This window comes from Topomyia yanbarensis, chromosome 3, assembly GCF_030247195.1.
Source record: "Topomyia yanbarensis strain Yona2022 chromosome 3, ASM3024719v1, whole genome shotgun sequence".
NCBI lineage: Eukaryota > Metazoa > Arthropoda > Insecta > Diptera > Culicidae > Topomyia > Topomyia yanbarensis.
Window position 1 is genome coordinate 92,632,121 of NC_080672.1, and position 25,074 is coordinate 92,657,194.

At 42.3% G+C, this 25,074-nt stretch overlaps 2 protein-coding genes across 5 annotated transcripts in view; one reads left to right on the forward strand and one right to left on the reverse strand.

The window, feature by feature from the left end:
• Nucleotides 1-12,776, forward strand: part of LOC131690264 (SLIT-ROBO Rho GTPase-activating protein 1-like) — a 417,012-nt gene extending 404,236 nt beyond the window's left edge. For all 4 annotated transcript variants that reach the window (XM_058975895.1, XM_058975896.1, XM_058975898.1 and 1 more), the window contains exon 14: nucleotides 10,047-12,776. In XM_058975895.1, coding sequence (XP_058831878.1) covers nucleotides 10,047-11,264 — 1,218 coding nt within the window. In that variant the 3' untranslated portion in view covers nucleotides 11,265-12,776. The remainder of the gene's footprint in view (nucleotides 1-10,046) is intronic.
• An 11,392-nt stretch (nucleotides 12,777-24,168) lies between these two features.
• Nucleotides 24,169-24,741, reverse strand: LOC131687059 (GATA zinc finger domain-containing protein 17-like). The gene has a single exon (XM_058971101.1). It carries the CDS (start codon nucleotides 24,739-24,741, stop codon nucleotides 24,169-24,171), a length of 573 nt encoding a protein of 190 aa, XP_058827084.1.
• Nucleotides 24,742-25,074: the final 333 nt, after the last annotated feature.

A 25,074-nucleotide genomic window follows, 5' to 3' on the forward strand; every position in this document is an offset into this window, starting at 1 on the left:
AAGATCGCAGGGCCCTCGTGTTGCTTCAACAGGGGAAGCAAACACTTCTGTAGACCGGTAGTCACGAACGGCGCACTCCGTTTGCCACATGAGCAGATCGCTTGCCAAATCTTGTATTTATTGGCAAGCTTTCAGCTTCCTTGCTTCCTCCGGAATATCAAACTTGTGCTGGGCGATGAAGAACAGTAGCTCCGGAAGCTGGCGGGAGTTCGACTTGACATAAGTCTCATCATCCATGATGTCTCTGAGGCTTCGTCAGCGTCTGGGTGTACAGTTTCCGGTCCGTGACTTTCCCACAGTATGTGCCATACTTGCCACAATTTGGAGCCTTCTGTACTTTCTTTCCCACCAGATAAGTATCGAAAAACAATGTTCAGTAACCTAGCAGAATATCGTCCAAAAAATCATTACATGAAAGGAGACATATGACCCTACATGCTGCACCTCACGAGTGGACTCAAATAAAAAAACGACTTTCATCTAGCTTACCAATGAAAACAACGAAAGATGCTCTTCGGACAGCACAACAGACCCTTAGATGCTCCCAATTAGTTTCAGAACAGTTCCGTAAGTAACTGTACGGAATAACATCGCGAACTCTCGCCAATCCTCCAAGAGAAGAACACTCATCATATATCATCCACACAACCTCAATTGAGGTTCGACCAAAACAAGGAGAGAAGGAAAACAAACAACACTAGCGTTTCGTATACAAGGTCCGGCAGGTGCTACCACATAGTGGAGAGCAGTCTATCTTCTTACCTCGCACAAAGCAGAAGCCAAAAATCGTTTCGCTATAGGCACCAGTGAAGCAAGCCAGCGTTTTGTTCCATATCCAGTGCACAACCAATACTGTATCGTTGCCCCCTGCTGTGCAGTGAAATGTGTCTGCCAAAGAAAACAAAAGTGACCGTGCTACGGGATAAGTTCAAGAGGTGGAACAACTAGTTAAAATGGAGCTTACCCTTGTGGAAGTTATGTACATTCAGCCAAACCACGTTAAAAACTTCATTGCAAATAACTACATGCAACAGAAGGTCAAATTTAATAACATCAGAATAAAGATCCTCGTGTATATGTAAAATGACATGGTAAATGTTCGTATCCATGATCTGGCACTGCGCACTAAGGAAGATTACATCAAACGAATAATGCCGCTATTCGGAGAAATGGAATCTGTTACAAATGACACCTGGAAAAAAAATTTTCACCGGTATTCCCAAGGTAAACCAATACCTTCTTACATGACTATCGAATGCACATCACCGAAGGATGGCGTAACCTATAAGCAAACAACGCTGATCACATATCCCGGGCAGACCCCCACATGCCAATTCTGTAACCAAACAGGCCACTACAGAAAAACATGCGTCGAAGCACTTAGTCGTAACTCATCTACTATGGCCAACTCTAAGAAGCAGGCAGACACTTACAGATAAACCAAACGATGCTGACAGGGATGTGAACGGTAACGCGAGAGAAGGCAGACTAAATGCTGCGACGGATAAGGCAATTAATGTTTCACCGCCAAGAAAAAGTATCTCAACACGCAGCAATAAACTGCGCCAACAAGATCTGGCAGACACACATTCTTAGTAAATAAAACATACTTTTACTTATTGTAAAAACTTAAAAGAGTTGTGCTAACGTATTGAGTCGCGTCAAATAAACCTTTAGAAAAAAAAGTAGAGATGGTACCAAACCGAACTGAGAAAAGACCCGCACAGGGAAATCAGAATCATAAACACACTAAAAACGCTCACGAACCTAGAGAACAACAGAAATATCTAGATTGCCATCAAGACAAACCCAGCAAGCAGAAGACAACAAGAAATCAGGGCTGGCGGATAATGTATGTTGGTAGTATTGGTATTACTACTCAATCGAAAATAACCGAGTGGGTAATTACCCACTCGAAATTTTGGATTAATTAATTAGAAATCATACGCGCCTTTGAAAATCTCGATGTACCCATTTGTACAAACACACCACAAGTGATTTTATGTGAATATAATGCAAGCGAGTGTATTTCGAAAATGCGACCAATCTCCAGTAATAAGCTACTCACTTTATACTTGTCTTACTACCCACTCCGGCTAAAAGTGTAACGCTGGCCTTTCAAGAAATTGATGGAAAGGTAAATTACAAAGAATATCCCCCGCACCCGCTCTGATCCACGAAATGTCGGTTGAAACCATTGAGCCACGAGCGGTGGCGGGTGCCGGGGGAGCCCGATTTTCCAAAAAGGAATGGTAAGGAATTCTTTGAGTCATGGAAGACGGCGCTAATAGTCCCTATTGCGAAACTCTGCGAAGACAAGACACCAACGATTTCCGACCCATCAATCTTATGTCGTGTATTGGCAAAACCATGGAGCAAATAGTGTACCGAAGACTGTTAACTTACACGGAGAACAACCAACTGCTGGATAACAGGACACACGCTTACAGACAAGGCGAGTGGAAGTAGAGAATAAAGAACTTCGACAACGACCTTTTTGTGGAAGCACTGTGTGGTGACAGCTTCGCTCCTATTCCGAATTCCGATGAAATGTTGGAAACATTAGCGAGAGCGTGTGACTTCAAGAAAAATGGAACCGAGAAACTACCGGCGTCCGGCGTGTTAGTGGAACGTAAAACTCTGTATCCTTTGTGCTGCCTGCCTAAATGCCAGAAGACGCATTCAGAGAGCAAGATCAGAGGCAGTCAGAGAAGAGTGTAAGGTGACATTCCGGGCGGTCAGGACCGCCTTTAAACGTGAGATAGTGCTTAGTAAGCCTACCTGCTGCAAAGAAGTAGACGCTAACCCCTGGGGTAATGCTTACCGTGTTGTGATGCCAATATCAAGGGTCCAACGACGCCAGCTGGAATGTGCGCTGACAAACTGAGAATTATTATGGAGGGTCTTTCCCCGAAGCACCCTACTACATGGACGTCTACGCCGTACATTGATGCAGACGGCGGAAATACCAGTGACAATTGTGTCTCCAATGATGAGCACCTTATAGAGGCGGAGGGGCTGAAAGCGAAGAAAGCTCCCGGTCCAGATGGTATCCCCAACATGACACTGAGGACCGTTATCCTGAGGTTTCCGGACATGTTCAGGATAGTGCTATAGAAATACCTGGACGAAGGCTGCTTCTCAGATAAATGGAAGAACCCGAAGCTAGTATTGCTGCTAAAACCAGAGAAGCATCGTATCGGTCTATATGCCTGCTGGATATTTTTGGTTAACTTCTGGAAAAGGTCATCCTCAACAGGCTGACGAACTACGCTGAAAGTGTGAACGAACTGTCACAAAGGCAGTTCGGATTTCAGAAAGAGATCTCGACGGTGAACACCATCCACACAGTCATCGCGAGCGCGGAAAGCATTGCAGCAAAAGAAAAGGGGTAATCGCCATTGCGCCGCGGTAATGATCGACGTGAAGAACGCGTTCAACAGTGCCAGCTGGGTGGCTATGGCCGTAGTTATGCACATAAAGCAGGTCCTGGACTATTCGTGCAAGGTTCTGAAAAGTTACTTTAAGAACCGAGTGCTGGTGTACGAGACGACCATGGGGCAGCGGTCGATTAGGGTCTCAGATGGAGTACCTTAGGTCTCCATACTCGTCCCAACGCTCTGAAAAATAATGTACAACAGATTATTAACACTGGAACTGGACAGGGAGGTCGAAATCGGTTTTGCAGATGACGTTGTCCTGACAATAACCAGTGAGACCCTTGAGGAGGTGGAGATGTTGCCGACAGTAACGATAGACATCGTGTAAACCTGGATTGCTGTCGCCAAATTGCAGATGGCTCATCGCAAGACGGAGGTAGTGCTGGTCAGCAACTGTAAAAAAATCCAGCACATCGTGATCAGCGTCGGGGGACACTCTATCCCATCGATGCGTGCGATGAACCACCTGGGTTTGATGGTCGACGATCGGTTAAATTACAACAGCCATGTCGACTATGTATGCAAGAAGGCTGCGAGGACAACAAACGCATTGGCAAGTATCATGCCGAACATTGGAGGAATAAGATGCAGCACGAGACGTCTCCTGGCGGATGTTTCATCCTCAATACTGAGGTATTACGTACCGGCTTGGCCTGCTGCGGTGAACTCAAACGAAGTTGATAAGCACGTTTTGCTGTCCCGAGTGCGTACAGAACGATGTCGTTGGAAGCGGTATGCATAATTTCCGAGGTGATCCCCATTTGCATCGCTCTGGCAGAAAACGTGGAATGCTACCAGTGGAGGAATGCACGATATGCAAGGAGACTGGTCGGAGCGGACTCGTTAGCTATGTGGCAGCAAGAGTGGGGGCAACGCGGAGAAAGGATGGTGGATCCACCGACTCGTGTCGGCTTGGGTCCATAGGAAGCATGGCGAGGTGAATTTCCATTTAACGCAGTTTTTGTCCAGGCGCGAATACTTCCGGAAGTGCCTGCATCGGTTTGGTCATGCTTTGTCATCCCTTTGCCCGGAGTGTGTGAACGTGCAAGATACACCGAAGCATGTGGTGTTCGAATGCCCTAGGCTCGAAGAAGCTCAAAGGTGCGCCAGTTGACAATACCGTCGAAGAGATGTGCTACGACGAGCATATCTAGGATGCTGTCAACAGAGTAGTTGCGAGTATACTCTCCGAGCTGCAGAGAAAGTGACGAAGAGATCAACAAAGTAGTGCCACCGGCTAGGAAGCCGCCTTTAAACCACAAATCGGGTTTCTGGAGAAATTCCACCGCGGGGGAATTCTCCGCCGGTGTAGATTAGTTTCACCGCGCGGAACCTGTAGAGTAGTGCGCGACATAGTACCGGGTTCGGGTCGTCGAGGTGCCAGCAAACCGGACGTTAGGCTTCACCGGGATCGCCGGATCGACACCCTAGCGGATAGTTCGTGAGTAGGCATTGGGTTGTTGCGACGCGAGTGAACCGGATGCTACGCTCTACCCGGAACTGCTGGACAAGGATGGGAGCTAATTGGCTCACGGTACCGAGAGAAATTCCGCCGCCAGGAATCTTTCAGTCGGAGTAGGGTGAGTTCACCGCCGGGGACTATCCGAGTAGATCGGGATAAGGCTTGAAGCTAAATGACTCACGGAAACAGGAACTGAATGGCGGCGTAATGGATGGAGGCAAAAACGCAAGAGAAGAGTCGAGAGTCAGTGGCGGAGCCAGAAATTTGGTTTGGAGGGGGTTTTGATGAAAATCCCATTTTTTTTAAAAAAAATGCTAAAATTTAATGAGTTTGATAAATTATTGAAAACTCAAAAACATAAGTAGTCTAACAGATGTCGTTCCAGTCTACAAACAAGAAGGATTAACATGGAACCGTTTTCAAACCTCTATAGATTATTTTCTTGTATAATATGTCAATGAAGTCAAAAATTGCGATCTTTTAAAGTGGGATAAATGATCTAAAAAAATTTTAACGTTCAAGATCACCTAATATAATAATCCTTGACTTTGAAGGTTTGACAACTTCGGGAAGTTATCAACATAAAACAGCGCCTGCTTTGATATAGAAATTTTAGTGATTAACTCTCATAGAGGTAATTATGATGAATTAATTTTTCAAAAATATTAAGAGACATGGTGCCTTCAGCAAAGTTTTTGATAATGTCATTTCAAACAATTTTGTTGAAAATATGAAGGCTACATGAATTCAACATATAGGGATTTAAATGGACTGGGCCTGCTATATTTCTTCTTAGTGAAGAAAAATTTGGGTGAAAACTATTTTTTTCTGCGCTACGGATAAAATTGTTTGAAACAATCATTGCGAGTTGAGAACACAAAACCTATAACTAAATTATGGATGGATGGAACTGAAACTTGCGTTTCGACTTCATCTCATCAGAATCCGACACTAACTTGGTGGGCGGACTAAGCTTGCGCCGAATTGATGCTAGCTCCTGAAAATGGAATCACTCTTTGTGTTTTTGAGTCCTTTTAATATCTGGGAATTATTTGTTTTAAATCCAGTTGTGAATTTATTATTTAATTACCGCAGAAGAGATTTATCAAATACAGTAATTTCACAATAGCTTGTTGTAAAGGTTTTCTACTACTATATTTCGATACTCTGAATATGTGGGATATTTATGTCTTTGACAAAGTTGTTTGAAATAGCACTTTCGAAAACTTTGCTGGAGACATTAAGTCTCGACCCAAATTTGCTTGAAGAGTAATTCTTGTCTATAATTACTTCTAGGAGGATTAACCGTCAAAATTATTCTATCAGCAGATGAACAGTTTTACGTTTTGAAATTCTTCAATGTTACTTAACATCGAAATTTGGCAGTTTCGAATGAATGTGATCGTGACCGTTAAAAATTTATCGAGCATTAATTTTACTTTTCTTCAATAGTCAACCTCACAACTTGCAGTACTAGTACGTAGCACACAAAATTTTAGTACGCCATTCATTGCATCCTGCTAAGAGGCTATTCATATAGTTGATAATACAACAAAAATCCAATGCTCATAAAACCGATCCTGACCTGCTAGAGACAAAATTACATCAGCTTTCAACTAGTTTCTGAAATGTTATTCTTGTTGTTAACCATATTAAATTGTTGTCTAAACTCTACACAATCTAAAAAAATACATTTTCAGCAAATGTTGAAATGTATGTAAGTTTTCGGTAAACAAGCTTATGTTTTATATACAATCTACCTATTCAAATTTAGATTCCCATTCGAAAAATTGTCTCTAATCCATATTTTGAAGCATCTTTCCAAAAATGAGCTCATAATAATTCAGACAGTTATTTTATTTTACATTGAAGTAATTTGACAACTATGGGATTTTGGCTAAGAGATAAGTTACAAGATCCCCTTCCAACAATTTTCCAAAAGTTCTCATGACGCTTTAAACACAGTTCTCAATGTAGTGATCAGAGAATATTTTTCCAAAAATATTTTGTGGAATATTAAATTAAAGTCGTCAGCATCAATTTTTTTTCAATCCAATTAATTTTGGTTTGGGGGGGGGGGGGGTTTAACCCCTAAAACCCCCCTGGCTACGCCACTGTCGAGAGTTAACCCTTAAATACATGAGATACATTTTTCCTTGGTACTCATTTTTCTGGATGGATACGATATATGCCTCTTGTTAAGGCTTTATATCACAGAATTCGGTATGTGTCCAAATGGCAACAGTATGCATTTAACGGTTAAATGGCTCAAGGTTCGAGCCATTTCATGGATCAAGACATAGCTGTGGCAAATTCGTGAGCAAAAGAAAGAGGCGCGACGAAAGCATGACGAGCCCTCCCTCGAAGTAATACCTTGAAGTAGCGAGGCGAATTTCCATTTAACGCAGTTTTTGTCCAGGCGCGAATACTTCCGGAAGTACCTGCATCGGTTTGGTCATGCTTTGTCATCCCTTTGCCCGGAGTGTGTGAACGTGCAAGATACACCGAAGCATGTGGTGTTCGAATGCCCTAGGCTCGAAGAAGCTCAAAGGTGCGCCAGTTGACAATACCGTCGAAGAGATGTGCTACGACGAGCATATCTAGGATGCTGTCAACAGAGTAGTTGCGAGTATACTCTCCGAGCTGCAGAGAAAGTGACGAAGAGATCAACAAAGTAGTGCCACCGGCTAGGAAGCCGCCTTTAAACCACAAATCGGGTTTCTGGAGAAATTCCACCGCGGGGGAATTCTCCGCCGGTGTAGATTAGTTTCACCGCGCGGAACCTGTAGAGTAGTGCGCGACATAGTACCGGGTTCGGGTCGTCGAGGTGCCAGCAAACCGGACGTTCGGCTTCACCGGGATCGCCGGATCGACACCCTAGCGGATAGTTCGTGAGTAGGCATTGGGTTGTTGCGACGCGAGTGAACCGGATGCTACGCTCTACCCGGAACTGCTGGACATGGATGGGAGCTAATTGGCTCACGGTACCGAGAGAAATTCCGCCGCCAGGAATCTTTCAGTCGGAGTAGGGTGAGTTCACCGCCGGGGACTATCCGAGTAGATCGGGATAAGGCTTGAAGCTAAATGACTCACGGAAACAGGAACTGAATGGCGGCGTAATGGATGGAGGCAAAAGCTCCGTGGGGAAAAAGGGGGAAAAACGAGTAAGGAATGTTTTTGGTGGTTAGGCACGAAGGTGAGTCCCACACAGTGCCAATACACTACAGGCCAGGCTTTTGAAGCTTTTCAAACCTTACTATTATAAAAAGGCCACGGAACAGGAACTCACCTTATGAACACAGGACAGATAATAAAGTAAGCAATGGGTGAGAATCAGCACGTCGACATTGCAATCTTAGATATCACCATGGTGCACAACACCGTATACAGAGTAGGAGTACTACGACAATTGTGAGAAAAAGGAAGTAAAGAGTAATCTAGGAGTTTATCAATCTGAAAGATCGAGCATTCAAGGGTCAGAAGGAGGAATACGGTCGGAAAAATTCAGCTCGCAAAACAGAGTCCCCGGATCCATACTAGCCTACGCACCGAGGTAACTGGCTTAAACCGGGAGGGTATGGATAAAAGCCTTGCCCATAATTCTGTAAAGTGGTCAGAGCAGCATCGAACATACTCCTAAGTACACCAGCGAATGCAGTATATATGGAAACAGGAGTACTCCTTTTAACATGGGTAGTAGCAAGTGAATTTTGTGATTGATGGAACGAACAACGGGAAGTGGCGACATTATAGCGCAAATAGTCAACAAAGTACATTGGGATTTCATCGGAAGCGACTGCAACTAGCAAAGCTGCCCAGAGTTAACAGACACCAGTGAAACAAGAAACCTATAGAAATCGACACTAGCCTAACTACCACGATCCGTACAGAAGATACCCCCTGGTAAAGCCAGAGTAGAACACCAAATCAAAAAAGTACTGGAACCACAACAAGATATACACAGACGAATCAAAAACAGAGTACAAAGTATGAGTAGGGGTAAGTGAAGAAGGCATCAGACTTCTATAGGTTATCTGCGACATGCTCAGTATCGTCGGCGGAAATCGTTACGATCTTGTAAACGTGATTTCCACCGACTCCCTGTCGCTGGTCAAAGCTCTGGAAACCGGCCAACGGAAACACCGAATCCAGAAATCAATTGAAAACGATAGCGATATGTGATCGACGTTCTGTCGAATATCAGGACACTGCGGGATCAAAGGGAACGAATACGCTGATCGATTGGCGGCACAAGGTAGGAGAGTAAGAAAACTGCTAACCAAGGAAATACGTAGTCAACATAACCAAACACTTTTAAGCATTGAAGAAGACAAACCAGTCATATTCAAAAGATTAACAACTCACTTGAAGCATGGACCGACAGAGACGATAGAACGGAGCAATGAATTCCGACTGAGTTTCTAAGACACAAAAATAACACTCGTTCGTAGAAATTTCACGATTCGATCCACTAGAATGTGAAACAGGTGCGGTAAGGAAGTAGGTTGAATACCTACTAACCTGCCGGACGTGAGAGGACCTCCGAAATCAATATCAACTGATGGTATCTAAATCACATTTTTTAAATTCACAGAGAACAGATATATAAGATAGAAACGCACACAGGCTCGTATCCGTTAGTCACCATTGTATCCAAGTTCACACGCAAGGCTCGCAAAGCGATAGCTGGCCGATCATTACTCCAGCTTATTGCAAGTCGCCACATGCTGATGATATTTAAAAACGACAGTTTTATTTCTTACACACATTGAAAACTTTACATGTAGGTATGTCAGTGCTCTGAAAATGAAAAAAATCGAATAGAAAAATATAATATTGCGAATCTCAATGATGTATACAGCGGGTGGAGGACTGTCACTGTGAACCACGTTAACTGTAAAATGCGATAAAACAACATTAATATTATGCTCTTTTTATAGCATGAAACATTTCCACTTTGTTTATATCGTTTCGTTATCAGTTGGTTACACAATGTTAGAATAACTTCTTCTTTCGCAACCATGTTTTTAACCACTTGGTATGACACATCCTTTAACTACATTTAATTATTTTATGTCGAATAATTTACCACCGTTCGTTTTATGCAACCGCGCATTCTTATCGAAACCTCTATCCCTTTCCAGCCCCAGCAGAAACCATCGGAACCGATCTACGCCGAACCGACCAAAATCACCGTCCAGCGGGATAGCAAATCTCCGGACGGTGGCGAAAGTATCGGAGGAACCAGTTCCGTCAGCAACGACGATCCCGATGATGCCGTCGAGTTCCGGTATGCCCTCAGCGGAATGGGAGATCCACCCGAACATACCAAATCGTCGTTGATGTTGAACCGGCGCAGTGATACACTTCCAGTAGCGGCCCAAGGCAAGGGTCTGGGGGACGACAAAAATCGTCACTCGGATTCGGCTGCCGGAGCTGGAAGTCGGAACGTCGATGAAAATGGTGAGCCTAGACCAATGAGAAAGTACCATTCGAAAAGTTTCAGCTTGTCGGAGAACAAACTTAGCTTAGTAGCGGTCGGATCGGGCTCGTCGGCTTTGAATGTGTTCCAGCAGAATCGAGATTTGTGGCAGAAGCGCGCCGCACAGAGCTCTTATCAAAATTTGGCTACATCGAGGATTCTGAGTCGAAACCGGATAGCCCCGGACTTGGTGATGGATTTACCGCCGGCCATTGGCAAAGATTGCACCGGAAGTATCTCCCGGGAATCGTTGGATAGCGAGTTGGAAGATATGACGTCGGCGGAGCGGTTTGCGGCTCAGAATCAATGCACGTTGAAGAAAAATGAACGATTCTCGACGGAATCGGTTGTATACGAAAATACCGGTAAAAAGGAAGTCAAGTTGGATTTGAAAGGTGGTCCTCCGGTCGATAAACCGAAGGCCGAGGTAAAACCACAGGAGAGCAGTCTTAAAACACCGACATCGATAGATATTCCGAAGATTATCGAAGAAGGAGGTTGCGTTAGGGTAGAGGATGTCGCGGAAGGTATTACCAAAATCACATCGGATGAGGTTCTGCATATTGAAGAATCTTCCGTTGAGGGCCACCCTGAAGGTCTTGCTGCACCTGCAATCAAAGAGCTGGCCAAGAGTCCCATTCCAGCGAGGAATACTCAGAAATTCGTCTCCCAATTTGCTGATCTTCACCTGACTGGTGGATGTCTGGTGAAAGCTTCTGAGAACACATCCGCAGCAGCGGTGACAGCCTTGGCACAGGAACAGCAGGCCAAAAGTTTGAGTTCGTTTAAACCGCAGGTTAAGGTCAAACCGCATATCCTGAAAAAGCCCCAGGTGCTTCCGCCGCACACGCCCGAAATGTCACGGCGATCGCAGGACTAGAATCGACGGATCGGACTTGGTTGCCGGTCCAAAACACTCAATCTGTAAGTGATATACCAAAAATAAGTAAACGATAGTAATGGAGGAGTTTAGCGCGAAAATGATGAGCTGATAAGATGATCGTGGGAATTTGAGCGACTGTGGGAATTGTGGGAAAAACAGGGTCTGTCCCGGATGAATAAGAAACAGGGGGCGGTCACACGCTTACTATTACAGTTTTAGCAGAGGATTTTGATCGAATTTTTAAACGTACGATGGTGGTAGCGATTGAACAGTGAAAAACACCAATATATTTCAATGTAACAATAAATATTAATGTTTAAGACTGGATCGGTACAATATACAAACTGGGAGAAGTCAGTACGATCGATAATAAACGAGAAACCAGAACAGTAGCAGATAGGATGCTCTCGAATTTGAGAAATCGAATTTCTAAGTCAGTAGAGGTACAGTTTTTATGTGTATTATGAGCAGTAGATTGTGACCAGGTTTTTAGTCCGGACGCGTATTTAGTGAACGAACATCACAAAATATTCTCTAGCGTAGAAGGAATCGATGAACCATTAGCAACAGAAGGCCTCTCCAGTGATTGATGCGACATCTGAATTTTGATATTAGAATTAGTTCAAGTTGTAATTCCTAACACCCATCATACTTTTTTAACTATCACTAAAAGCATCGAATTTTATTAGACTAAGTTGAGCACTTATCACACAAGAGGTGCAACATATGAATCGGTTTTAGAAAAACAAAATTATTTTAAATGTTTAACTTTTTCTCAGTTAATCCTATCGATAGATTTTATGGTTTTGATATTGTGTTGGAAAAAGTCGAGAAAAATACAAAGGAATTATTTTCCCCTACGGTCAAAACATTCGCAACTTTTTTATTTAAATTAGAAATTGTAAAAACCCGCCGATTTTTATTCCCATTGTTTGATTACAATCTGATTTTTGAACTACTCTCAACATACAATAAATAAACAAATAACTGTCTGAATGCAACATTAGCCACACAGTAGAGCAGCTACCGACAACAGAAAAAATAAGCAAAATAAATAAACCAATCAGCCAAAAATAACTTGTTGTCCAACAGTAAAAGTAATACTGCAAAAAGCAATGAACCATATTCAGAATGACGTAGAAAGTCAAGTAAATAGTATTCGATACAAGGGAGCTATCAATCACTTCGGTGACTAAATCAAATGACGAATAGTATAATACCAATAAAAAGGATAACAAACCAGCATCATGCAGCGGGCACTGTTCTCAGCTATCAAAACTGAAAAAAAAAGAAACAAAAATCAAGCAAAACAACGCATAAATTAGTCTCCATCTGTTTTTAGCCATCGTAAAAAGTTCCCTAATCGCATTCGACGCGTCCATAAACTCAACTATCCACTTAACACTACTAAAGCTAAACCTAGAAAACCATTCAACCATTTCATAGCCATTACCATTTACCCACTTATCCATCAAATGTTCCAGAATAAAAGGAAAATATTAAATCTAATTCACGTGAATCCAGATTATTCATTTGTTTGAAGAAATATCCTCCAAGTTATGGGTGGGAAGGTCGGTCATAGCCTTTGGAGATATAGTATAAGTTTTCCGCTGGTTTGTTTGACTGCGTTGCGATTCAAGGTCAGATATTATGAGTATCCGATGAGAACACCTGAGGACGGTCTCCCGTGGTAATACAAGGAGTGCTTAGGCTTGTACCGTAAAATGGGGGAACATTGATCACTTTTTCAAAAGATTTTCGAATAACCATCCTATAGATGTAACTGTTTGCGTTTTTAAAACAAATACTGGTGATTGAAAACGTTCAAATTGTTGGGTATATTACTACATTTTACTATAAAAATAAAATTTATTTGTTGTGGGTGAATGGAGAAAAGTGAGTTTAGTTACGTATGGTATGTAAACTAGGCTTGATGGAACTATCCAAGTCAGTCTTGGATATCACATACATTTGGAGCAACATCAGATGTTGCTTCAAGCTGTTCTCAACTCCTATTCGGCAGTTTTCACGCCGCCGCCCGCGTCACGGCTTGGTAAGGTCAAACTGGTGTCGAAGGGGGTCAATTAAGGTTGTTTGACGTATTCTTGATGGTCGCATCATCAGCGTTTCTGTATTTGAATCGCCAGACAGCCTTAGTTGATTATAGGATTAGGGAATATTTATAAAATGTTGATAAAATATTGACGGAAATTGAGGATTCGATGAAAGAGATCTCTTTTATGAGACGGTCGACCGACGTCGTCGATGCCGGAAGAGATGAGCAGCGGTAAGCGAGTCTTACAAGAGGGAATGAGACACTTACTACCATTGAAATGAAATTTGTAAGTAGCACTAACAAACATTTAATTTCAGGAACTTTGCGAGATGGTGCTGGGCCTGTAGCCTTCGACTGGCATGGTCCATTCTCATTGGTTGGGAAGTCTTCTTGACTGGTTGGCCGCTATGTGCTCCTATTGCAGGTTGATTAATTCACTTGGGTGGGGGACATATGGATCCTGCTAGTTGTCGACTCTTTTGACATTGGGTATGGGTTAGTTCAGGAAAGGAGTGCAGGACTGGCACCTAGGAGATAGTTAATTTTCCATATGATTATTTAACTCGACCAAGCACACCGGCTCTCAGAAATTTCCCTTTCTGGTCGGTGTGGTCGCCGTTTTCGTACCTTGTGAGGCTGACTTTTGTGCTCACCCCTAACATATCGCGTGAGGCTGACTTGGATGCTCACCCTTCACTCCTCTGCCACGCCACGAGGTAACAATAGCGAAGTCCCAACATACTACGCTACGACCTTCCCATCTTGGCATGAGGCAGCCATATATCGTCGCTGTTGTGCTATCTTATGACAAGCGCCATTTTGCACATTTCGAGAAAAACAATTTTTAAAGTTTGAGATTGAGTATCTTGAATCTTATAAATTATATAAACAATTCAAAGAAGACAATTGATGCTTTTATCTATTCTGTATTAATATCTCAAATATTTCGAAGATCGGTTGACTATGTTGTGAGTTTTTACTATAAATGTAAACAAAAGTCGCACTCATACGTGCCATAGGTGTGTATTGATGACAAAATTTGTATGGCGTGTCATATTCGTGCATGGAAAATTTTCCATAGAAAAAAATCATCGATTATTAACTTTTATTCATATCTTTGGCTTCATTTGGTCTATAAACAAACGGTGAGATGCATTTTGAAGGAAATGAGTCAGGGAATCTAGAAAAAATAGTTATTTTTGGTTACAGTGTTGCCAAATATGATATATTTCCAGTTTAAAAATAAAATTGCATTTTTCTCACAATTCGAGCATTTTTGTTTTGAAAATGATTATGCCATTGTGTTTCTCAGATAGTTTTACATATAAAAACATCTTATGCATCAAGATAATTTGAGCCAATCCCCAGACACAGTCATTTGAAGCAAAAAATTACCAATTTCTCAGGACGTTTCTCGCTACATCTCAGTAACCAAGCAGAATGTCAAAATTCTGTGAACGCCACTTTGTAGTGATTTTTTATACAAGTAATGTGGCATATTTAACTCAGTTTACCCCAAAATGGCGTTTGTCATAAGATAGCACAGCAGCGACGATATACGCATATTCACTCACTCTTCTGCCTTGCTTCGGTGTGACTGGGTTTACCCGTTACGCGGTTGCCAGTCGCTGCGCCAAACCTGCCTCAGCATGAACAGACCATTCACTCACTTCGCGCTCGGCCCGTTCCGCTCCAACTAACCAATCAGTAGTTAGTCGTGCCCGTTGTCTGTTGCTCGGTGCGCCAGATACCCTGCAACCTGCAGGCAATCTGAGTGGTTGCAGTCGAGACGGCGTTCCACTTCTCCACCGCTTGACACATCCGCTGAATAAGGGTGTCAGGGGTTGTGTCCCAGCCACAGACGTCAAGCATTACTCTCCTTTCGACATCGAAGCGAGGACATACGAACAGTATGTGCTCGGCAGTTTCGTCAACACCTGGGCAGTCAGGGGAGACGGGGACCTCCGCGTGCCCGAACCTGTGGAGGTACTGTCGGATGCAGCCATGGCCTGACAGGAATTGTGTCAGATGGAAGTGAACTTCCCCATGGGGTCTACCCACCCAGCTCGATATGTTAGGTATCAGCCGGTGGGTCCACCTACCTTTCGAGGAGTTACCCCACTCGCGCTGCCATCTGGCAACCGAAGCAATCCTGGTGCGCTCGCGCACTCCTCTAATGCCACGCAGCTCAAAGCACTCCTTATCTTCCCGGATGACCGTCCCGACTGGCATCATGCTCGCTATCACGCAGGATGCATCATGTGATACCGTGCGGTAAGCAGATATCACTCTGAGGCACGTCACGCGGTAGGTGCTCTCCAGTTTCTGCAGGTAACTGGTTACCCTCAGTGCTCTTGACCAGGACGGGCCGCCGTACCTGAGGATAGATACGGCAACGCCTGCCAGTAGCCTACGCCTACTGGCGCACACCTTTGAGCTGTTGGACATCATCCTCGATAATGCCGCAACAGCAGTCGAAACCCTCTTGCACGTAGAGTCGACATGGCTGCCGAAGGTCAGTTTGTCGTCTATGATGACTACGAGAGACTTCAGACTCCGATGTGAAGTGATCGCGACTTCTCCCACATGGATAACTGCATGTTGTGCCGACTTGCGGTTGTTGACGATAACTACCTCCGTCTTATGCTGAGCGAGCTCCAGGCCTCTCGCGCTCATCCATTCCGCCACAGTGTTGATCGCGTGTTCTGCGGTCAGTTCTTGGTCTTGGAACTTTAGTCTCAGAACCTGTAACGAGTACATATATTCCTATAGGTTGTCTGCAGCGTTGTATACAAATATTGTCTGCAATGTTGTATACAAATAGTCTTGGTATATTAAGTTTAGTTCATTAATGTTTATGTTGTGAAATGCATGTTAAATAAGTAATGAATATTGAATAAATAATTTCAAGTTGAATTCAAAGATTTGGTCGACTATTAAGTCGACACAAATCTTCAATTGGGATTACCGTATCCTACGCTCCCATATAGGATAGGACTTGGCATAATAATACATATAAGCAAATGAGTTCCTAGCTTTCGTCTACCAATGAGACTGCTACCGACGCACCCGCTGATACGATGAAGATTTGCTACCGATTGAGGCCACTGACCCTTACGCAATGTGCCGGGGGAAAGATTCTTTTTCGCTCTGTCATGTGGGAGGGAAGCGGCTTGGTATGATTAAAACTGTCCGTTACAAAAAGATGACCCTTGCTGCAATTTGGGATTTCGTGCATTCGAACACGATTTTCAAGAACTTCGCTAAGCAAGTTCCGGTACGAAGATTACCAAATGCCCGGTTAATCTGAGGATTCCCAATGCTAGATTTCTCACTTTGGTCTGACTAGTGGAAGAGGCAGGAGTTGTCCGTTTCTAAAATTCGCGTCGTGGTGTGTTCAAAAAGGTAGCAAAGTGACATGAAGATTCCTTAACAGTTTGCTAAAACGTTACGTTTCCTTTCCCAAACAGCTAGGTAGAATCCCATTCAGTGGCAGTCAGTGTAGGCAGTGTCGTGTGCGTATTTGTGAGACTAAAGGTAAACCTCGTGTTCTCGTCCTACGTGCAAAGTTCTTATTTTTCGGCATGTGTGCGATTCTATTTTTCTACAGATTCGTAACGGTCAAACGCCCAACACACCACACCATACCGCTAGCGACAGCTTCTGACCCCACCGTCAGCTCTCAGAGTTTCCCGGCGGTACACGTGGCCGGAAGAGGGTCGCTGACGTCATCACCGCGCCCTTGGCAGGGCAGACCAGCCGACACGCTAAGATCGGCAACCAACATTTTCTTCTTCGGTTTCGACCGGAATTTGCGGCGTCCGTACCACGTCGAGCGAATCTGGGGTGACGACTTCGGCACAGGTACCTGGTAGACAGACAGCAGAAAAACAGCTCCGTCGTCACCCGCAGTATGCAGTAAGCACGTAACGTAAAAAGGTCGTGAGTAAAATCAATGCACGTTTCCGTTTTGTGATTGTCCATGCGCATGTGACTTTAAACAGGGCCGCTACCCTAAATTCAAAGCGAGCCTTTTGTGGTTGACCGGCCGCAACAAAGCACACACAGAGAACACACGAGGCACGAAAATAGACGCCACACTGTGATTACAAAACTATGTAGGAGATAAACGATGGGAAAGGGAAAGGAAAAGAGAGGAGACTAGGCCTAGATGAATGAGCAAAGCATGTGTTAGTGTAGGAACGAAAAATAAAAATTGTAAAAGCTCAAAATAAACTTTGTTAGAAGCAATACAAATGTGTCCCGGAATGAAGCTTTCTCCGTTTTAGATGCACCCAGAATGCATTAGATTTGCCTTGCGTGAAATAGTCCCGTCTTAGTTTATTGTGCTGGTTTTTTCATGTCGTCGGTTTTCGTTTAATTATTTTTTGTAGTTGCTGTTTACTGGAGAGGTTGACTCCGAGAACAACCGGGACAAATCCCAATTCTTTCATTTAGTTAATCTATTGTGGGATTTGTACTTTGCCAGTGATGAGAAAACCCGTGGCGACGGACATTGGGTTTGAATGTACGGACATCCTGACTGCAGTTTAGGTCTTTAGGTCGGGTACATCGGACACGTTTTGAGTCAGCTAGCTCGCTTCCCTTCCCGTATTAGGGATAAAAAGAACCTTCCCTTGAAAGGTCTCAGGCCGGGCAAACCTTCATCTGGTGGGTGGTCTCTCAATTAGAGAGTGGCGCTTAAATCACCCACTTAACAGCGGGGAGCGGTTCGGCTGGCCAGTTGCAAACCCCGTCTTACATGAGGTTCCATAATACCGGGCCTAGGATAGAGCTCTGCGGGACTCCGGCGGTAAGAGGAACCCTTTTCGGACCGGCATCGGTCTCGTATAGCAGTACACGGTTCTGGAAGTAACTTGCCAGTTTCCGGTACAGACCCACCGGTAGGCTAAGCCGGTGTAACGAGAGCGCGATGCCATCCCAGCTTGAGCTGTTGAACGCGTTCTTCACGTCAAGTGTCACTAACGCACAGTATCGAATGCCTCGCCTTTTTCGTTGGATCGCTATCTCGGTAGTTTTTATCACTGAGTTGATAGCGTCCACCGTGAACTTACCCTTTCGAAAACCAAACTGATTGCTTAACAGGCCGTCCGTATCTTCTGAGTACGGGGTTAGCCTGTTGAGGATGATCCTCTCAAGCAATTTGCCAGTCGTGTCGATCAGACAGATTGGTCTGTACGCCGATGGGTCGCCTGGCGGCTTCCCGGGCTTCGGTAACAACACCAATTTCTGCCTTTTCCATCTATCGGGGAGGCGGCATTCGTCAAGGCATCTCTGCATAGCTAGCCTGAACATGTTCGGGTTCGCTATGATCGCTGCCTTGAGAGCGCTGTTTGGAACGATGGAGTGCCACACAGCGCTCTCAAGGTAGCGGCCCTGGAGCTTTGTTCATTACTAGGGAATTATCCACTGCGAGTAGTTCTTCATTCGTCACCGGAGCCACCATTGCGACCGTGCCCGCACTGTCTCGTAGTGCAGGTGGCCAGGGACTTGTGGCTCGAGGCGGGAAGAGTGCTTCGATAATCGTCGCCAACCGGTCCGGAGACCGTTCTGGGGGTGAAGAGCCCCCTTTGGTCTTGGCCATCACGATTCTGTAGGCGTCACCCCACGGATTAGCGTTGGTACTCTCACACAGGTTGTCGAAACACGCTCTCTTGCTGCTTTTAATGGCCTTGTTAAGGGCCAATTTCGCAGCTCGAAACACTTCACGGCGGTTCTCTCTTGCATCCTCGGTGCGAGCTCTTTGCATCCTACGTCTAGCTCTGAGGCAGGCTGATCGTAGAGCTGCAATCTCGGCACTCCACCAGTATACCGGGCATCTGCCGTTTCTTGGCAGTGTTTTCCTCGGCATAGTGGCGTTGCACGCGCGTGATAGAACAGCTACCAGCGCATCCCCTACCGTATGTATGGCTGTATGCATAAATGTGTATAGGAGCCATGTATCCCTAAGCAACATGAAAGGACAGCCACAGAGCCATGGAAAGCCGGGTGCGCTGTCATAGGTGTAACCATAAAGCACTGCACACACTGTCAAGTGCAATGGTGAGACGGCAGGTGTACAGTAAATGCGCAGAGGTTGCAGAAAGAGGTTATTGAGACAGCCCAATTGCACACTGATAAATAAAAATAACAATAATAAAAATAAATTTTTGTTGTATGTTTTCAATCGTTGTTTTCGGGATAACTTGGATCAACAAAATATTAGTATCGAAAAGAGAAATAACACTCAAAATGTTGTGGAAATCGCATAACTGCAGGCAATTTTATGACCCGATATTGTGACGTCTCGAAAGAAAACAAAATTTCCTGAAAGATACAGCTGACTTTTATCGAAATTTATCAAGAAAATAGTCAAGAATAAATAGTTAACAAAAAAAATCTAGGACTTTTAAAATATTTTCTATTTCTTAAAAAGAGTTCCGTTTAAGTTGATTGATTTAATTAATTTACAAGGAATTGTTTGAACAGATTGAAACGATGCATGAGAGTTGTATGCATGTTTAGAATATGATTTGTTTTTAAAGAGAATCATTCTAACCGTTCGTTGCTAAAAAAGACTCATTTGATTAAAGTTACTCCGGTGATCAAAGATGCCCCGTTTTACGGTATAAAGCCTTGCTGAATTATTGTTAGCCCACCAGCTTCAGGAAGTACACGAAAATGGAAATGGAGAATGAGGAGCTTAATGGAATCGAAAAAATGGAAATACTGGCACTGATTCGTCGATGAGTTGATGAGAGAGACATCAAGAGTGTTTTTGAGCTTTTGAGACCCCTTGCCTTTTGGAGGGTTAAAAACGAAGTTTTTTTCTTTGCTAATTCTGGAACAATAATACTTTGCTTTAGGACGCAGGGTGACCGCCAAGCTACGTCACTATTTAGAGGTTTGTGACGAAATGCTACGTAATTTATGGAGGTTAACACAGCTTCCAAATCCCACTAGCCGGTAGCGGCATTATGAAAAATAGTTTTCTACATATGGTCTGGCTTCCCCATACAAAGGATGTAGGAGGTGTTAGCTCTACCGATTTTCCAAGGGCCCATTTCAGAATGACAGAGACCTAGCGGTACATTCCGAGGTCAGTTTTGCGTCGGCTTAACTATAATACGAGTATCAAATGAATACCAGTGTTATTATTAAACTTTCGATTCCTTTCCACGAATAAGTGCGTATTGAATTGATGCGTATTTAGTGTAGCATGAAAGTTGAATAAATTGCTTTCAAGATTTACCTTTTTAGCTTATTACCATATAACTACCGTCATTTACCTTTGAGTGGAATAGTGGATTATATATAAGTAGGGGAGACTGAGGAGACTTGATCCCCTTTTTTATTTTTCAGTCCAACTCCGTGGAATGATAAAAAACTATGTATTTTTTGTAGCTTTATATTGTTTCTAGGGATGACTAATAATCATAAAAAAATTACATGGAAATATTATACTGGACATGAGCTATGAGCATTTCTGGAAAACAACAAAAAAATGGAAAATTCTTAGATTAGTGGAGACTCGATCCCTAATTTGGGGACACTTGATTCCTTTATGAAAACGTGTTTAAAAAAGTGTGTAGGGTAATAAGCCTATTTTTGCCCTGTTTCTACTATCATCCTACCCATCTGAAGCCTTTGGTTAGAGCAGCGTCTGCCATCTTTGCTCAACGCATTGACTCAAATGGTATTGCGATAATGGGGGTACTCGATTACAGATTTTTCTGCGCTCAAACAGAAGATTTTCACTATTCTCAAGACAATTTTGTTATTATATTGGCTCTTAATAAGAGGCGAATGACCTTAACGTTAAAACCTTTATAATCGAAATAAAAAAATGGACCTTAATAACAAATCAAAGAAGCTGAAATAATAAAATTATTGTAGTAATAATGTGGTACCCTTCTTAATAGGGCAAAAACTGGTACATTACCCCATTCAATTTTATAAATGGATTGTAGTATTGATTAAATTGTTATGATTAGATATTATCTCTCACCTGATTTTTTACGAATTCCCCAAATCTCCGTGCAATTATTTGAAAGCTGTCTTTATTATGATTGAGGAACGTCAAATGTGGGATGAATGGTTGCTACGTATACTGTAGTAAACAATTACAGTTATGTTTCTTTACGATGAAGCGTTCATTTTTGACATTTTTTTATGACAACAATGACTTCAATTTTTCTGGTGTGAATTTGGTTATTTTCAGTGGTGTGTATGAAGTATGGCGAAGGGGATCAAATCTCCACGAATTTGAAGGGATCAAGTGAACCCATAGCATCTATTTCAGCAAACTTTAGTAAAAATATAGTTGAACAAAAGAATCAGCTCAATCATAACGTATTCATATAATTTACATTCTCTTGTAATTCTGTATGCAAAAGTAGAGTATGTAGTAGGTGATTTTATCAATTTTATAAAAGTTTGAAAATTTGAAAAATAAATCTTCTTTAGTTCTTCTGAGACTTTTTTTTAAATCGGTAAAAATTCGGTTACACAAAAGTCCAATTTCTTTTTTCTGTGTTCATGAAATTTATGTTTAGATAAAACTACGCAACTTTATAGTATATTTGATCAATGTATTCTGATCCGTCTTTGAGTTACAATGATGGGATCAAGTCTCCCCGGGGATCAAGTCTCCTCAGTCTCCCCTATATTTTACCGACCAGGATAACATTTCTGCTGAAAACAATCGAGAAAAAATTCTATCATGCTGTCATGTCGAATATCAGTTTATATCGATACACTAAAGTCTACAGTGATGGCCAAGTAGAAATTGGAATAATTTGGAGCGTTTTATAAGGAAAAGAGACGTCCTCACCGGATTACATTAGCTGCGATGGAAGTTCATCTAAACTATGAGCAGCGTAACATCCATTTGGCATTTATTCTCTATAGAAATTCGGTCCTCCTTTTCAGCAATCGCAAATCATGAATCTGTCGACCTTGAGTTTACTGCTGCGCCGAAACCTGCCTAGTTGCTCTTGATAAAAACTAGATCGAAGCGAACTCACATCACAGCCTTTTCCGGGCAAGTACCAGTTAATCACTCGCGATAATTATCGGAATACGTCCGGGTGCTTGGGCACCAGCGTCAAACCCTCTTCGTTGGCCAATCGCACCGCTTTCGCTTTCGTGCGCGATTTTTCATATCCGAGGTAATATTAGGAAATGGCTTGCATAATTCTTGTTGGGAAATTTTAAGTTGCTGCAACAAAAATAATCGAAAAGAATCTTGAGAATCGCAGTGTCGAGAATAAAACCTGCCAGGAACCCGTAGTCTACTTCCGGACGAAGCTTTTGTGTTGACTCGATTTTGCCGGATGTCGCGGACGTGCAGCTTCCAATCAATATTTCGTGTGACGTCATACGAAATATTGTTTGTTTCGGTGGCCCTGAACCGTTAGTAATTACGATCGGCAGATGGTTGCTGCTGTGGGTATCAGGGATTACCTTCCACATGCAATCTAACTGCAACGATGTGGAGCAGAAGGGCAAGATTAGCACTATACTTTATAACGTTAAACTGCACGTACTGGAAAGGTCGATTTATCGATCCGGGAGTCACCGAAAGAATGCCAAAGGTACATTTATCTATATATTTGAAGGATCGATATATCGAAGTATTGGTTATTATGATTTATTGTTTAAAATTTCAGACACTAACTTTCCGGATCGCATTGATTTGTATTGATGTCAATTTTGGGATCAAAAGAAAAATGTAAGCGAATAAATGCTTTTTCCAAGATTAAGCTTTCAAGAGTACCGTTTTTTAAAGTTTAGTATTTTTAAACCATATACTAATGTATGGAGAACAAGATTGGATGGTTTTACCTAAAATTGTCCGCTTACAGTTATTTTTCAAAAATGATTTCGTGTTGGAATTCGTTTTCGTATTCCGGGGTAACTTTGATAACCTGCATGTTCACTCACATTAAGTTTTTGATGTCAATATTTTTCATTCAAATGTTCGTTTAAACTAATTCTGAAAAGATACTCATTGTTAAATAGATGTTAATTGGTATTGTACAAAGTATTTCAATATACTATAAAATTCGAATGACCAAAAATCGCATAATTTGTGTCCAACTAGAGTAAAAAAATCTGAAAACATTTAAAACTACTAATTTGGTTTTATTGTAGTGGTTTATTAATATACAAAAAGTTGGAATATTGAATATAAAAATATTGCGAATTTTAGATTAAAATAATTTGAAATAGTTTCATTAATATAAAAGTAAATTAGTCACATCCCACATCGCTTGGAATTTATTACTCTTGCTAAAATCTGAGATTTATTTGTTTCATAAAAAATATACACTTTACGAAGCTTCGTAAAAATAAGGTAAAGTCAAATTCGAGTTTTTGTAGTTTTTGTACCCAAAACCGAAAAATATACTCAAAAAGTATAACAGATCAGTGTTTTATAAGTTTTGAGTATAATTCATTTCAAATTTAAATGTTTCGGTAGACTATTTTGGCTAAACAAGCGATCTACGAAAAAAGTTTTGAATGATCAAAGTCACTCCGGTTTACGGTAATATAAAACCGTTGGATGAAGAAGACGTCAAAAAAACTGTTGGGGTACAGAAATACGAAAAACGTGGTAACTGTTAGTGCTCAAATGGAAGGTATTAGTCACATTTGTTAGCCTCACTTATTTTTGTGACCAAATCTTTGTTAACCCAAAAGTTATAGATGTTTGAAAACGTTGTTGTTTATAAACCAAATGGGCATGAAGGGATTAATTGAACTGGTATATTTCGGATATAATAATATATTGGTAGAAATAACGAAAAACTAAGTTTTTATATTAGCGGGTTACTATTGCTACTACGGTAGTGGGTAATCGTCTTCGCCGGGGCCGTTCGTTACAGGTTCACTATTGCTTGATATTACTATTTTTGTAGTAGTAGTTGTTGTTGCTGCAGTTCTAGTAGTAATTGGTATTGGTGTGTTACCTTCGTCATCGTCGTCATCATTATCGTCAGTATCATCATCATCATCATCATCATCATCGTTATCCTCAACACTTGTGGTGCTATAATCCCGTTTCTTTCTGGACAGTAATACGGGAACACTTGAAGTACCACTTTTAATTGTTTCAGTTGATGGTCGAAGCGTCGTTGGATCAACGAGTTCGAGATGGGTCGGCTTTGTTGAATTCTCCGCAGATATTAACGCTTCAACTGTTGTCGTTAGTTGAACAGCCGGTGGAGCTTGCTGAATATGTGCTATAGTCGTGGTATTTAATTCAGTTTCCGCGCTAGTAGTGGAAGAATTTCCAGGAATCGAATCTTTATGTGTGAAAGCACTGAACAGATTGTCGAAAAAATCATCAATTCCGGCTGAAACCGTAGACACTACAGCAAAAAGCACAAACATGCGAAATCCAGGAAGAACCATTCTGCTGTAAGTTGTTATGTCCGGCAGGCTAGAACCCGTCAACGACTGCTAAAAAATGAGATCAACGTGAACATTTATACAACCGAAAGTGGATTTCGGAAATCCCATACTGGTAGTGCAGCCTGTGTTGGGCCAAGGTGATGATTTTTGGTCAATTAACAGAGATTTATGGTAGTTGAAAGTTTTTCTAGAAATTATTATTCTGTCTTTATTTTATTATTCCTGAGCAATATTTCCTTAAAAACAGAAAGGCCCTTGTGACTATTGACGTTCTTTCACATAATTATTTTAGTTGGTGTGCAAGTGCAAATCGCCTGCCAAAGCTAATACATT